This window comes from Scatophagus argus, chromosome 1 (genome assembly GCF_020382885.2).
Source record: "Scatophagus argus isolate fScaArg1 chromosome 1, fScaArg1.pri, whole genome shotgun sequence".
Taxonomy (NCBI): domain Eukaryota; kingdom Metazoa; phylum Chordata; class Actinopteri; family Scatophagidae; genus Scatophagus; species Scatophagus argus.
The window spans coordinates 27,141,436-27,157,401 of NC_058493.1; the positions used below are offsets into that span (position 1 = coordinate 27,141,436).

At 44.9% G+C, this 15,966-nt stretch overlaps 1 protein-coding gene across 3 annotated transcripts in view; it reads right to left on the bottom strand.

Moving 5' to 3' along the window:
- The window catches only part of samd4a (sterile alpha motif domain containing 4A), a 41,799-nt gene that overhangs the window by 25,496 nt on the left and 337 nt on the right, over positions 1–15,966 (bottom strand). For all 3 annotated transcript variants that reach the window (XR_006843995.1, XR_006843994.1, XM_046395563.1), the window contains exon 2: positions 14,345–15,022. Coding sequence is in view for 1 of the 3 variants with exons in the window: in XM_046395563.1 (XP_046251519.1) it covers positions 14,345–14,540 (196 nt within the window). In the remaining 2 variants the exon portion in view is untranslated. The remainder of the gene's footprint in view (positions 1–14,344; positions 15,023–15,966) is intronic.

A 15,966-nucleotide genomic window follows, 5' to 3' on the forward strand; every position in this document is an offset into this window, starting at 1 on the left:
GGTGGATCAGCACAGGCCCCAAATCAGTGACAAACAGTGAGTGTAACAGCAGCTCAGTGGTCTGACATGTTTGCTGCTCATCTACCTCCTCTCCCAGATCTTAATTCACTCAATAAACCCTAAAAACAGACGGCAAGAGCATCGAAAACTAATGAGAAATCTCTGTAATCAATATAAATCCCATTCCACCTCTAATAAGGACACTTGAGCCTCAGAGCAGCAGATGTTCATTAGGTTTAACTCTGACCCTGAGCTGGATACAGCATGTCCTCTTCACATCACAAGGCACAAGTGACAGTGGTGGAAACAATGTGATTGTTTTAGCTCATTTGTTACACATTGGTTATGTACAAACACACCCCAGTGGAGATACACACACACACACACACACATACACACAGGAGATGGTTTGTGAGACACATGATTCCTCTCATTCTAAATATAGATAGGTCAACAGCACACAAAGCCACAACAAGGCAGCTAGCACAACTGATAAGACCATATTAGTGGTTAGCAAAGGGACAGTTTAAGTCCCAATCACACTAACAGTGTGACACTGTCTGACAATAGCTCTGTGTGTGTGTGTGTGTGTGTATCCTCCAAACCTTCTGTCTTGTGATTTTCCTGTTAGCAAAACAAACATGAAGCTGGCTCAGTTTGTCCCACTACTGGCAACTCACTATAGCTGTTGTTGATTCAACACCACGTCCAACACAGCTTGTTCCCTTTACCAAGCAGGGGACAGCAAATCCAAGAGACAGAGATGACCGACAATACACAGAGCCAGGGGCTTAACTCGAGAACTCCAGAAAGGACCTGACAGTGAGATACACAGACAGGGAGCAAAGTCTGGAGCAGATGAAATGAGAATTAAATGGTATGAAAGGTCCTAGAACTGACCTTTGGTAACCATGGGCACATTATAACAGCATGGTCTCAATACAGTGCAAAAAACAGATCTCATAGTTTGGACAAATGATGTCCTGTCTGTGTGGGAAGTGATTTGGAAAACAACTGGGTGATCTTAGAAGAAGCTGTGGAAGGAGAAAACAGAGACGGGGTCCTGGTGGAGAGAGGAGAACAGAGTTACGACAGACGGAGTAGTAGATGGGTGGAGTGAGGGGTGGGAGGGGGTAGAAAGGAAAAGTTCCCGCTCCTGCTTTCCGAGTGGATTCTCCAGCTCAGCAGTGGGGAATGTGCTGGCATACCACAGAGCCTGCTGCTGAAGAATGCAGTGATTCCTAACGGATCCACAGCCGAGCGCACACACACACACACACACACACCAGGCTCCAGTCCTATCCTTTCTCTGTGCTAACACAAAGCAAAAGGTCTTTTTCACACCACATGAAATGAGCCACAATATCACAATGTCTAGTCGTTTACACAAAACACTTCCACAGGAAGCTGGTCAGGCAATACGCCACATGAATGAGTTGTTGATGCCTACATTACACCTGTGACACTCAAACTGTTAGGAGTTAACTTTGTCCACAGGTACATTTTAAGTCTCTGTAAATTCAAACTGGAAGAGACACTCAAACATCTCAATTAAACTGCATGGCAAATTACAAATACAAAATATGCAGAGCACAGCGTGGCAGTTCTCACTAACAGGCAAATCACATAGGCAAAATACAATATGTTTCATGTAATGGTGCTACACTCACAGCACCAATCGCATGTGTAGGACTGTAAAATGACAGGCAACTGAAGGCAAAACTAAGCGATGAAATAAGCAGATATCTGAGTATATACCACTAACTGAAAAGAGAAACAGGCTATGTTACAAAACCAAAGCAAGCACAACAGTGAAGAAACCAAGGAGTATACATTATTTAACAACATACAAGGAAGAAAGAAAGCAAAGAGCAAAAGAACAGCACAAAAGAGAGCAAGTAAGAAAAGACAAAGTGAGGAGCTGTTAGGACAGTGTAGTGAAAAAGGTGTGGTGCACAAAATATATGATCTAATGCTATATACTGCATCGCCCCACCCAGAGAGAGAGAGAAAAAGAGAGAGAGAGAGAAAGAGAAAGAGAAACAGAGTCCATGTCCTGACAAGAAGTGCAGGCAGGCTCCCACAGGCCCTAACACAAGCTTTGGGGCCTTGTGTGTACGCGGGGGGAGGAAGAAGAGGGGAGGGGAGGAAGAAGAGGGGAGGGGAGGGGAGGGAAGGAGGTGGATAGAAGATGCAGAGAAACAGACTGGAAAGTTCACTGGTGTCAACAGGTTTCAACTGGAGGGGTAGAAGAGAGAGAGAGTTAAGACTGCAAAATAAACGGGACGGTCATACGTGCAATAAACAAGAGAGAAGAAAATAGACCAAAGAGCCAAGAGATGAAAGGAGAAAGAAGAGAAAAGAGAAACAGAAAGAGAGAAAAGAGAGGTCGTTGAAGAGCTGACCTTGGCCTCAGACTGACCTACTGACACATAACTGACTGAGGAGGAAGAGGAGGAGGAGGAGTGCTGTTTACTTCTGTATGGTCTCGCTTTACAAAAATCCCTAAGTTTAGCCGTTTCCCAGATTGTATTTCAACAGTCCAAACTGCAGTGACTTTATACCATGTTCACATCTGCATCAGCAACCCAGCTGTTGAAACCACTTAGTGTGGCACATGTTCATGGCCACATGGCCAAAGGAGTGTTGTTAATACACAGTATGCTTTAAAGTGAATACCATCAAGTCACCCTTGAGTTTTGAAGTTAAATGCTAAAGATGGAGTGATGACACTGAGGAAAGGGAGAGCAGGTAGAGATCAGTATGTCAGTCACCATGTCAGACAGGTGAGTGAGAAGAAGTAGACAGTCAAGCTGTCAGGAAGGCAGTCAGCAGGTGATTTGCACTGCTTTCACTGCCTGACCCTCTCTGGACTGGATATTTGGACAGAGAACCCAAGCTTAAGAATCAGGTGAAAGAGAAACCTGGTTTCTGTCAGTCAGTGGAGGCAAAAATACTGTTTATGTCAACAACACCTCTTCTGTTTTACATGTGTGGTCTGCCTGTGATCTATGAGTAGGATGTAGATAAAAAACTGCAGGCAAAGGTGACAGTCAACCATCAAACCTGCATCACTCCATCAACCTTTTCTACCTCCATTAGAGTTTGCCGATTGTGAAACGAGATGTTTGTAAAGGTTTACAGACCGCTGTGTCATTTTGTGTATGGTGGCACAGCTAACAGAGCCCCACGGTTTGATAAACAACACGAGCCGATTTCGTTTTCAGCATCATAATCCACACCCAGCTGATCAGTCCAAGCTCTCCTGCCATAACGTTCCTCTCTCATAACGCAAACCAGGACACACTCGGATACCATAGGCTACAAGGCACTTGTTCATGGAAACCAGACGACCCTGTAGGAAATACTGTGAAATCATTCAAAAGTCAAAAACGATTTGTAATATCTTCTATGACAGGAAATGTCTTTGAAGCTGTAATTAAAAGAAACATGGAAAACTTTAAAGAGATTAAATGTGGAAGCTTGACCAGTATCTCATTTCCACAGGAAATGCTGACGTAAAGAAGAGCGTGCCCCCTCCTGTGTTCACATCACGGGAGTAACTTTTGCAGAATGAAATCACGGAGACATCAATCAGTGTCTCCAGGGTACTTCGACAAACAGAGAGAGATTCCTGTGACCTGTAATAGAACAGGAAGAGGAACACCTTTCCATAACAGTCTTGCATCATTACAGTCAGGACATCTGGTCAGTTTATAGAGTATTTTACAAAGCACATCTATCATCTGGCTTTCACATTGTGTGTGAATGCAGCGGTGCTGGTGTACAGTAAGTGTAAAGCAGGTCATTCCCGCTTGGCTACTTATTTATTTATACTGAGTAATGTTTCAAACAGTAGCCAAGGCGATTGTGTGTGTGTGAGTGTGCGTGTGTTTATACTTCTGAAGTGGGAAGCACCTGCCTGACGATGACATGAACATGTTTGCCACAGGAAAAGGAAAAGCATCATCACACCAGCGTCCAGGGAGCTCCTCACAATGTGAGTAAAGAAACACAGGTGGTGTCATCACCTCAAAGTCTGTTCATCCTCTAGTGGACAGGCGGAAAGCACATTGATGAATCTGGGCAACGCGTGATATGAATCTGTTCTTAAATAAAATGTTCCAGATCATCGACTGACTGTGCCAGTATTTAGTCAAATCCAACAAGGCCATACTTTTTAACGTGTAGAATTTCATCTGCCCAAAAAGAATGATTTTTTTCTAGTGTTAAAGGTCATATATTGTAACTCGAGTCTGAATTTAATTTCAACATAACTCAAACTATAGGTGCTCCTGTGGTACATCTGTACTGCACAAATACTTGTCTTTTGTTCTGTAGGACTGCTTGTTGCGGGCTACTCGATAGATCCTTAGTTAGTGTGCTCTGGGTGAGTGAGGAGGCCAGAAGATGGTCATCTGATTGTCTCATCTTTTTCCCAGCAGTGGGGGAGGTTTCCTTGTAGAAGCACACGGCTGCTGTATGAATGGAGAACAATTCTTTGCTATCCTTTACTCCAACCCCCATCCTTTCCCACTTCCTCTCGAGTCTTTCATCAACATCCCCTCTTCTCCCCTGCTGTAGCAGTAACTGCTGGGTGGAGGTCTAGAGGAAGCAGGGTGGGGGCTGAGAGCGGGGCAAATCATTTGCAGTCTACCTGTGGAAGTGTACGTAGCGCTCCAGTGTTGGGGAGGCTCTGAATGTGGCAGTCGCAGCTATGCTGGGAATGTGAGCCTCCGCTCTGCCAGGGCTGGACCAGAGAAGCCCACAACTCTATTTAAGGAAATGGCAGTCAGGGGCCCGTCAGCCGCTCTCTCTGCCTCTCTATTTCTCTGTCTGTCTCTCACTCGCCTCAGTGCGCCCCTTCCTTCCTTCAACAAGAATGATAATTATTTTCCTTTGTGGAGGAAAGGTTTATTTCCGTACCTGCTGGGAAGAAGGAGAACACACACAAACAAAGAGAAAAGTGTGCACACACACACACACACGTAGCAGTGTATTGGTTGTGTGGTTTGTGTAATTGTTTCCGGCACATTTGTGAGCCTAATAGTGATGTGCCTTTGTAAACTACTTTAGTGCTGTGGTTTGCCAGACAACAACAACAACAAGCCAGAAAAGAGAGGAGAAGTTTGAAAGAAAGTGAAAGTTTCAGTCTGCTTGAAGAAGAGACACGGTGGCTGTACAAGCCTCTTTAACTGCTAACAGCAATGCTAACAAACCAGGGTCAACATATCAGCACTGTCCAGTTCTGAAATAATGAATGATCCTCCCCATCACAACAATTAAAGATTGACTGGGTGAGTAGATTTCTGACTCTGACCTACACTGAACCTTGTTTCTCCAATATCAGATTAACCGTTTTCATGCTGGCCTTCCAAATCCATAAGCATTTCAATGCAAGGATAAATCTGAATCTTTTGAGCAAAGCTGCAGCTCTGCCGCTCAGCGTGTGGTAATGAGACATAACTAGCAGGCTGGATCACATCAGTATGTCTACTGTTGGAGTCCCGGGCTTCACTCATGCACTGTGTGTGTTTGCATGTGGGGGCCATCGATGCAATAAAGTGCAGTGTGTTTCACTGCAGCTTGTGATGTATATTCAGGCGTGGTGGAATGTGGAGTGCAGGTCTGTCAGTGAGAGTCAGGCGGGTTTACCCAGCATCCCCGGCTGTCCACAGCCTGAGGGATACGGCTTCAGCATCCGGCTGTGACACCATGTGAGGAGACAGAGCACAAACACACACAGAGGCCCATTGAGAAAACCACAACAACAGCCTGAGGCGACCTGAGCTCTTACTCTACTTCAGCTAGAGTCGATCAGTGGTTGAAGATGGCAGATGGCGGGCTGTACATCAGATTATGTCACTGTCTAAAATTCATCGAGCACTTTCATTTAAATTCCAGGTAAATTTTACACTATGGGAAAGAGAAGCGCAGACAACCACCTCAAAACTTCCTAAAATTTGAGATAAGCCGCAAATCAAATATTTATCTTTGATAATATGCAACTACTGGTTTTCAATTCATTTCCATCTATAGCTTTAGGTACCTGGGAAACAGTAACAGCGTGTGGTCAAGAGAACAGAAAACAGTTAGGGTTAATCAAAGTTTGTAAGCGATAACTTTAAACTTTGAATTAAAGCAATACCTTTCCAGTAAATGTTCGCTTAAAATCCTATAAAGCAGTCTGCAACGTCTGCAACGTCTGCAACGTCTGGTCTAACTTTAGCGGGACTGCTCTTATTACTGGATTGATTGATACATTAAAATAGAAACTATCACTATAGATGACGAAGTTCACTGTAATATTTTTTGTTTTTCCTCTGGATTCATTTAGTTAGTATCTCTCTGTAATGCAAATGCATAGTAATAATTAGAATCATCTGGTGTTACACTGATATTGATTCACTTAGGTTAGACCACTTTTCCACAATTCTTTTCATTATCAATCGCTCAAAAGTAATCGCCCAAAGTAACGTCTTCAAACTGTTTCTTTTTGCCCAACCACCAGACATCATTTATTACTTATTTAAATCCATAATTGTAATGTAATTCTGACATTTAAGAAGCTGAGTCTGAAAGCAGGCAGTGAAGGCAGCTTCCTGGAGGAGTCTGCTTTGGTTGAGGTCATTTCCACCCACCGCGGGATTCAAAGGCTCCTGCTACAATGTCAGTCGCAGGTGTACATTTGTGTAATTATTAGATAAAATACCGGGGCAACATCTTCCTCAGTCCAAGTCAAACATTTGTTGCTTTATGTGCTGCCTTGTGTGCACAGATCTGCTTGTCTGTGCAGTTACACAAGGAGTGTACTGTATGGCCCAGCCAGCTGCCGGAGAGCGGGGTGGGGATGGAGAAGGGCTGGGCTGAGGGTCTGGGGGCTATATGAGGAAACACTATAGCCTGTATGTCTGGTCTGGTCAGGACGAGACTGACTGGTCATCTATGAGACAGACCGGTATTCCTCACCTGTTCTCACCCTCTCGTTCTCTCTTACACACTCTCGGTCTCACACACACACACACACACACACACACACACGTATGTGAATCACCTGTTGTGTTTTCTCGTTGCTAACACATGACATGAATTAAACCGATGTTTTCAATCGAACATTTTATTTGTAGTCAGACATTGGCACCTTCTTATCATCGTAATTCACTGTATCGATACTAAGGCCCTTAGAACCAAATAAGCAAATAATTTCACTCTTGTTAGACTACCATAGTCTTAATAGAGTTAAAACGGGTGAATTCCACATAGAAAAGGTTTTGTTGTTGTCTCTTAGCTAAACCGTGCTCATCCACTTAGCCCAGCTTGTACGGGGTTAGAGACAAGGCTGTGAGATCCTCTAATTGTTTCCCTGTAAAATACAGCAATACTGAACAGAGCTGGATGAAGACTGATGAGTCGGACCGAAGCTTTGAATCAGTAAGATTCTCTGACCAAATCAAGCAGCATCATGTCTTTGGAAATAACACCATCAAACATGCAGTTCATTTGTGATGGCATTACAGCGAGTGTCTAGTACTAAACAGCCAGAAGGACCAGCCAGTCCAGTCCTTCCTCCAACAATGTTCTCCCAGCCTCTCACTGCAGATTCAGACTGGTGCCAAAACAGCAACCAACACTGTGGAGTGAAGCATTTACTGGTGCAGAGATGCCTCCATACTCAGATCAGGGTGGCTGAGCACTGCTATACTGCATACTGGTAGTTTTGAAATAAGGTCAGAGCAATACTGTACTTCTTTCTATTTAAATTCTTAGAGACCATTTGCAAATGTTTGAGTACCTTGGCAAGAATTGTGGCCCCTGACAACTGTTTGGTGTTTGTCAACTTTCAAAATAAATAACAAATGTTTCTTTATTACCAAAAACACACTAAATGCCTTTCAAATTTAAAAGCCTCAGACTGCCTCAATCTGTTCATTTTGTGTACCATTAAAGCCCGATTATTCACCAGCTGAAAATGTATTCAGTGTGGATTCTGTCTGTTTGAAACACTTCACACTGAAACACTAGTTGGCTGGCTACGCAGTCCTAACTGATGATGGCGCGTCTTCTGGTTTGAGGCCGCGTGTAAACATAAACACAGATACACGCATGGCGCAGTAATCCAACTTGCTGGGGAAAGCGAAGCTGGGATCAGAGTTATAAAGAAGCACAGGAGGGTTCAGTCAGAAACTAAACCTTGAGGATTTATGAGGCCCTGATTGCATAATCCCAGCTATGAGTGAAACCTCGTCCGCCTCTCTCACAGATAACATCAGGAGCCTGACATGTGTGACGCTTCGAGCAGCTTCCATCAGTGTGGAGTCCTTTTGGCAGCTCGTCCTGAGCCTCAGTTTCAGTCGGTCCTCGTGTTTTCACACACACAGGGAAAACAAAACAAAACAAACACACACACACACACACACACAAGCAAGAACTGAAAAGAAAAGGCCTTTGCTGTAGAGGCAGAGGGGAAAAGACGAGCTTTATTTCGTTTTCCCCTCTGGTCGTTTTGGCAGGTTGTCTGTCCTCATTCCTGAGGTTAGGGAAGAGTTCACAGAACACGGCGTCAACTTCCAGAAATAAACTGTTTGCTCATGCGTGGGTGCGATGAAATAGTTGGGACAGAGACAAGAGTTTTCTCTCTGTCTCTCTTTCTGTCTGTCTCTCTTTGACACAACGGCCATGAGACATTTAGAAAAGCACAAAGGATGTTGACAAATAAAGCTTGTATTACAGTGTGAAAAATCAGATCACTTCCACTTTAAACTTCTTGCACTACGGGGGCCAAGACCAGGCAGGGCAGGCCAACTACATTAGATTAAAGGTTAAGGGTGATGCTGGTGTGCTGTGTCAATACTGATCACACACTCAGCTGTCTGACACGCAGGGCTTCCCCTAACCCCTCTTTTACAAACTTCTTGTAATGGGTGTTGGCCAGGCTAGCTGTTAATTTCAAGCAAGGGTTGAATAAAATCTGGACTTAACAACACAAGTAAATATTTAAAACATGAGAACTTAAAACTTGGGGAAAGTCTGACAAGGCAGAGAAAGCGGTGAATGAATTTCAGCTGTAAATGGCACCAGTATTCTCGAGTCTTCATCTTTTCCCTTCTTCGCCCCACCCGTCCCTCCTCCTCCTCCTCCTCCTCCTCCTCTTCCTCTCACCCTCCCCTCTTCCATACCGCGGTGTACTCAGGAGACCTTAGCTCTACTGAAGGTGGAATCAGTTTTCCTTTTCCAATGTGTCTTTTTCCCCCCACGTTGGAAAAGCTCCCGTCCAACTCTCGCTGAGTGCCTGACTCAAGTGTGCTCCGACGTGCCCACATTCCTAGACAGTATCCCCAACACCGGAACCGTTTACCGCCTCAGCCGGGAATGCCGATTTCCAGCCCAGGTTTTCATCAGACCTAGTTTAGACCCAGAGTGGAGCAGGAATTCACTGAGTAATACTAGCCATTATACAACGCAGACTTTCCCTCCATGTCAGTCATCTTACACGCAGACAGATGCACAAGTATGCTTTCTCCCTCCCGACAATATCAGATGCAAAGCCGGCAGCTCCTATGAAAAGTAATTATTTTGCTAGAAGTCATATTCTGACCTAGATTCACCACCAACACCTTTTCCAATTCAATTTCTCCATTCAAATTAACACCCCCCCCCCACCAAACCCCTTGTATAGTCCTGTCATTTCTGAAGATCAGGTTCTTGTACATGTAAAAAAAAACTGTCATAAAGAAACCATAAACAGTCTAGGACCTGGCAGTGGTCACACGAACAAATAACAGCATAGTGTACATTCACATCATACGGTGGCTCCTCAGGGTTGACTGCAGAGTATGTATTTCATTATGTTGTTGGGCATGACTGCATGTGACAAATGACTCTTCTTATTCTCCTATAATGTGCACGTTTAACAATATTCAAGACATAAAGAAACAAGAAATTACAAAAAATATATCAGTGTCTTTGTATTCTTATATGAAACTCTGATTTTTTTCTTCCTGTCAAACAAAATATGGTGTCCACTTATGTAGGCCTGAGTGAACAGCTTAGTCCGTCGCTGAGTTTCCAGGTGTTTGCCAACTCAAAGCATCGTGGTTAAAAGCCCACTGGGTCGACTTTATTCACTTTGAGGAAAGTGGAGTCTGTGACAGCTCCAGATTATACGCAAGGTAGACTGCTTCAGTAACAACACGACGGAGCTCCCTGACACACTCACTTTTTAACGATTAAATCAAAGGCTTATGTCCTGTTGCCGATCCTGTTTCCCTCAGAAATAAACTACGATACAGAAACTACATACTCTCAAAATGCAGTTTCATCTGGACTCTAACGATACCCATCCCCAACGCACAGCGACTGCTGCCACTCATCCCAGACACCGAGCTCTATCTCTGTCACCTCCGGTTGTTTGACACAGCTGCTTGTAAATATCAAATCCGTGTCTGCCTCCCTCCAGCTCAAACAGCCGTGCAGGCCAGGTCAGCAGTACACCACACGAAAATGAAGTTAGTCATTCAGAACACCGGGCCCACTGTCCTGTCTTAACCCCACCCCTTATGCTAACCCTACACCCTGTGTGTGTGTGTGTGTGTGTGTGTGTGTCGTCCTTCAGACAGTACTCTACTCGCTATTCATGTCCTCTCAACTTGATCCGATATTGTCCCTCTTGGGATTGTCTCAAAAGAAGTTTTGTTCTCCTTAAGGGGGAGGAAACACAGGATTCCTCAACTACAATGGAAAAGCTGCAGGCCACAGATTACTGTTGTCAAAAATCACAGAGGAAAATGAGGTTTTAGACAGCTTGCGACTTGGTTTAGTAGGGACGATTATAAATGGCATCTGCCTTGGCTTATGGTTAGGTCTGAACTCAACACTCAGTGAATGCAACATTAACATATCTGTACTTGGCTATTCAGATAGAAACACTGAGGCTTTAAAATACAAAACCTCTTAAAAGTGACCAGATTACTCACTGGAGACTAAAAATAACACGAGAGTCTACAATAAAAACTAAATCCTGTGTGATGCAACTCCGCCCGTCCTTCAGCGAGACAGTGACACCACTGACTTACACGGCATCTCAAGTCGCAAAAAAAAAAGTCGCATCACTCGCTGGGTCCCAAAACAAGGCAGCCTCTCAGCCGCTCGGAGAAGTAGGTCACTGAGGATTCCATTCATTTGTACACCGCTTTCCAAATAGTTGCGCTTTTCCACTCGGCCCAGGACTTCCAGCTGCATGTTAACCCTTTGACAGCCTGCAGGTCTCATTTCTGCACCAGCATCACATCACACTGCACTTATTAGTCATCAGCTCGTAAGGTGACAATTTTCATGGTCTGAATTTTAGACTCACTTTGCCATTATTGTGTATAAGTGATCAAAATGCGCTGTATTCAGTGTTGTATTCGTATTTCTGTCACAGAAAGCCTGTGAAACAAACTGATGAACTTCTGGGATGATAATGAACCAGCAAAGACTAGCAAAGCAAGTAGTAATACATGCAAAAACAAACTGATGTGGCATTTTATGGGGCTTTATACTTAAGTCTTTTATACCTGTGATAAGAAATAATTGTGAACTGGCAAACACTGCCTCATCGATACAAGATCAGTATTGGCCCAGTGAAACAGCAGACTCAACACATCTGTTTTAATCTGGCACATAAGCACTCAAATAAGCAACCACAACATACCAGAGAGATCAAGTAACAAGACAGCCTCCTCAATCTCCTTCGTTTCAGTGGTGTGCGCCCTGACGTTAAGTCTACAGTGCTGAAACAGGCCTGCTGATTCCACCTTACTTAGCTGAATCAGCGGGCAGGAAGCGACCACAAGCTGACACAGGTGGGAGGAAAGTCAAGGGTGAGGCCCAAATTTTAATCTAAAAAAAAAAAGGTACAGAAGAAGGTAAAAGCTCATTAAATTCACTGTGAGCATGATTTCACAGCTTGTTGAACAGAATACTTGGAGCTGACATGATGAAATTACCAGGGCTGGGTGTCCTTTCAAAAATCACCTCACCAGCACCAATACCAGCACCTTAAAGCGGTACGGACACCAGTAGAGGAGGGCCGTACAAAAAATGGTATCGCAGAAAAGGTCCTGGAACAGCCCATTGAACGACTACTTAGTACATAAACAACATCAACTATAGTAATGAACTCTACTGCATTAGTACCATTTAAAAAATGCTGACCTTATCTGAACAAACCAGATCAAAGCATTAACAAGAAAACAGAGTTCAGGCTTGAAGTTGTACCGTTCAACTAAACGTACTCAGCGACTGCAAACCACAGGTTACCTCACACTGTAAATCCCTGACCTGGTGACACACAGAGAGAAAGCAGGACGTCGTCAGGCTGCTCAGAGGCACAAAGCCTAAACAGTGAATTTCTCAGTGACTCATTTTCCTCAGGTCATCATGTTTGGTGAAATCCTACTGCTAACACAAACCCTTGTGCTGAACAAGAGTCATCTTAAGACCCTGAATCAACTGGAAACTGTTCGGGCATGATCCGGCTTCAGGAAACATGATTTACAGTAAAGCAAGTTAGGTATGCGCAGGCAAAAAGAGAATCTGGTTCATTGTTTTAAATAAAATCTGTGTGTACGGCACTGGCAGTATTTAGATATTTAAACATTTTGTAATTGTGTTGAACTTCCTTTTTACTGCCTGCAATACAAAGCTGTGATGCTTATGTCAAATGACTCATCTGTGAACCAGGGTCACTTATAACTGTGGACTTCAGGTCTTACTGCTCATCCTCTCACTTCACACCATTTGACTTCTGCTTCTCACAAAGACACAATCTGTTGAGCACAAATGTCTTCATAACCACAGCCGTCCAAGCTGCTGTACCCTGAGCAAAACACCAAACGCAAATCACAGCCACAAGTGAAATTATTCTTAAACTCGCAGAGCTTTTCATTATGTTATTCCACCCACAGGCACATTTCCTTCTTTGAGTCACATTAGATGGGAAATCAAGATTCAGATCTAATTCAAATTAACAAGAGTGAAGTATGACTGTGAAGTATCACCACGGTGTCTCTGTGACTCACACAGGATGTACTGTATTCTGAAAGGTTTTTTTTAAAAAAAAGAAACCTGTTGTTTAGTTGTGAGAAGACGTCACCTTCTCTTCCACCATCTCCTCATGTCATCAGTCTGCTTTGATGTCTGACAGAACGAACCGGCCTGACTTTGGGAGGAGTCAGCTTACGAAACTTCATATGCTGCGCTTTGATGTCTCCAGCTTCATATTAAACAAAAACAAAGACGAGTCTGCTTTAAACGCAGCCACTGCCCATTGTAAACCCTGGTGGAAACTCTGTGTAATACGTGTGAGTGTTGCTGCGGGGCCATTATGTCGCCCCAGTGTAAGCCATCGGATGTGCTTCTGCATGCAGATGTTGCCATAGGCACACACAGACGCCTGCTCTCCATCACAGCAGCAGCACTTCTTTCTATTTTTCATGAGCCCAGTTGGTTGCCAGGGTTTTGGTTTCCATGGCCACGCTGCAGTCTGATGCAACAAAACCCAGAACCCCCCTTGGGTGCCTTGGCGCAATACCAACCCAGGGTAGGGTGGCACACTGACTGACTGACGTCTCCAGCCAGCCTCAGTGCCGGCTGAGCTGAGAGTACAGACGACCCGATGCCTCCTTCCACAATCACTTACAGACTGGCCGCAGTTCAGCACAACACTTTGCAGTTTCATAATGATTCAGCTATTTATTACTCTTGATGTATCTATAGGAATGCTTTGGACAGGAAATGTCTTCTTGTGCTTGTGTGAAGCCTCTGTGTGTGTGTGTGTGTGTGTGTGTGTTTTCACTGTGTGTTTGTTCCAGGGTCAAGGACGACGGTTCTCCTGGGAAAACATGTCCTTGAAGGCTAAATAAAGCCTCAGAATTTTTAAATGAGAGATTAAAAGAGAGAAAAACAAGAAGGATGTGTGAATTTCTCTTTCTGATTAGAAAAGAAATCAGTATGCTGCCTGAAGCAGAAGTTATGTGACACCAACCAGTGCATCAGCATTAAATATCATAAAAAGTCAACTTGTGAAGTGAAGAAGAAGTTCTTCTTGAAGACAAGAGAAGGGAAAAAACAGCCATCCTTCTCTTTAACAAGCGCTGCCAGTTTCCTCAACAGTGTGAAATATGTTAAAATAAATCTTAGGATACAAATGTATTTGGTTCAGTGCCGTCATAATAAGACCAGAATGAGGTTGTGGTAGGACAAGTCTGAGAAGGACTGACTCTGACTGGTCTGTCAGTGCCTGTGAATGCATCTTAGTGGATGATGTAGCAGCTGACAGTGTCTGAGCAGCTGGCTGTCCTACCTGGGTTGTTGGCCTCTCCCTCCAGGACCTGCAGTTCGGTGCAGTCGGCGAGGGAGTGCTCCAGACAGAGCTGCAGGAAGCGGGCCTGGGTCCGGCTCACCCTCTTCAGCAGGGACAGCAGAGCCACTGTCTGCTCGCACTCATTCCACCCCTTGAACCAGCTGGCTAGCACGCCCACCTGGTCACGAAACATCATGGTCTGCGAGGCGGGGTGAAGGCCGAGGGACTGCGGCGGCGCCGGGCTGGGCTGAGAGCTGTGGGAAGCGACTCAGAGAGCGACCTCCGCCAAACTCTACACTGATGGTCTGGGTAAAACTTATGGGGAGGGGGGCAGGGGTCAGGTGAGGGCTCCAGCGAGGCTCAGCTGAAGCTCCGTGATGCCATTCTAGCTCTGTCGGCGGCTGGGACAGCAGGACAGCAGTCTCTGTTAGACCTTCTGGTGGTGAGGGATATATTCCTGCTGGAAGGGCTTCAGCGCCGTCTGATGATCGCCGTTGGTTTTGGTAGGGGATGTGAGATGCTCTTCTAGCTAGGCATTAGGTGGTATGAGCTGCTCTCTGCTGCTGAGTCACTCCCAGAGGGACTGATATTTGATGAGTCAGCTTTCTTCCAGCACACTCCTGTGTCACATCGGCTTCAGCCTCTCTGGCATTTTTCTTCAGGGAATCCCTCCTAAGCCTGCAGGAGGATGTTAAAAGTTAGGGGAGGGAGATAAACACTGAACGGACACTGCTCTCTGTGGCTCTTTGAACACATCTCCCTCTCTTTCTCCCTCTCGTACACTTTTACATGTTTTGCTTTAGAGGCGGCAGCCCCGGTAGAAATGCGACAGCCTCCCTGTTGCTTCAGCTCTGCAGACTTTCTGCTGCAATGGGGGGAAAAAAGCCTTCAAAAACTCATACGTGCATTTATAGGTCGCCTCCTCGCCGTCGCCTATGCGTATAGGCTTGTGGCATTCACCGCCGAGACAAAAATAAATAATTTTCGTTTTTGGTATCCACCCATTCCTAAAAATACAGCAGTCGGTAGTACTGGCGCTGCATCCCGGAATTTTCCAAAAAGGCAGGACGCCGGGTTACCGACAGCGGCCGTTGGCAGGGCTGTGTGCTGTAGAGACGTTAGCAGCGACTTCCCTCCGTTATTTAATGACAGGTTAGTCATATGAGGCGGTATTTTAAACCCGAGGACAGGCTGTAGCGGTGAGTTTTTTAGCCGAATGAGCACCGAAGTGTAAGCTAGTAGGAGCAGACTCCAGGTTTCAGTGCCGAGCGTTAGCCGCTGTCTAAAACTGTCACTTTGCTTCATCAGCACACAGGGAATGACCGTTGGCGGATGTGTGTGTGTGTGTGTGTGTGTGTGTGTGTGTGTGTGTGAGAGAGAGAGAGAGAGAGAGAGAGCAGTTTGTACAAAGAAAACGAATAATAAATATAACCTTCTCTGTATCTCTGGCCCTTTTCCTATCTAGAACTTTCCCCGCGGAGGAACCGTGTAATAACTGCGACTTTAACGCGAGTTAACGTTAGCAAAGTTACAATCCCCAATACCGCTGGCAGTACGGCTAACTAACATTAACGACTATGAATCCCCAGTGAGCATTAACTCACATGAAAAGTCGTTGGCTA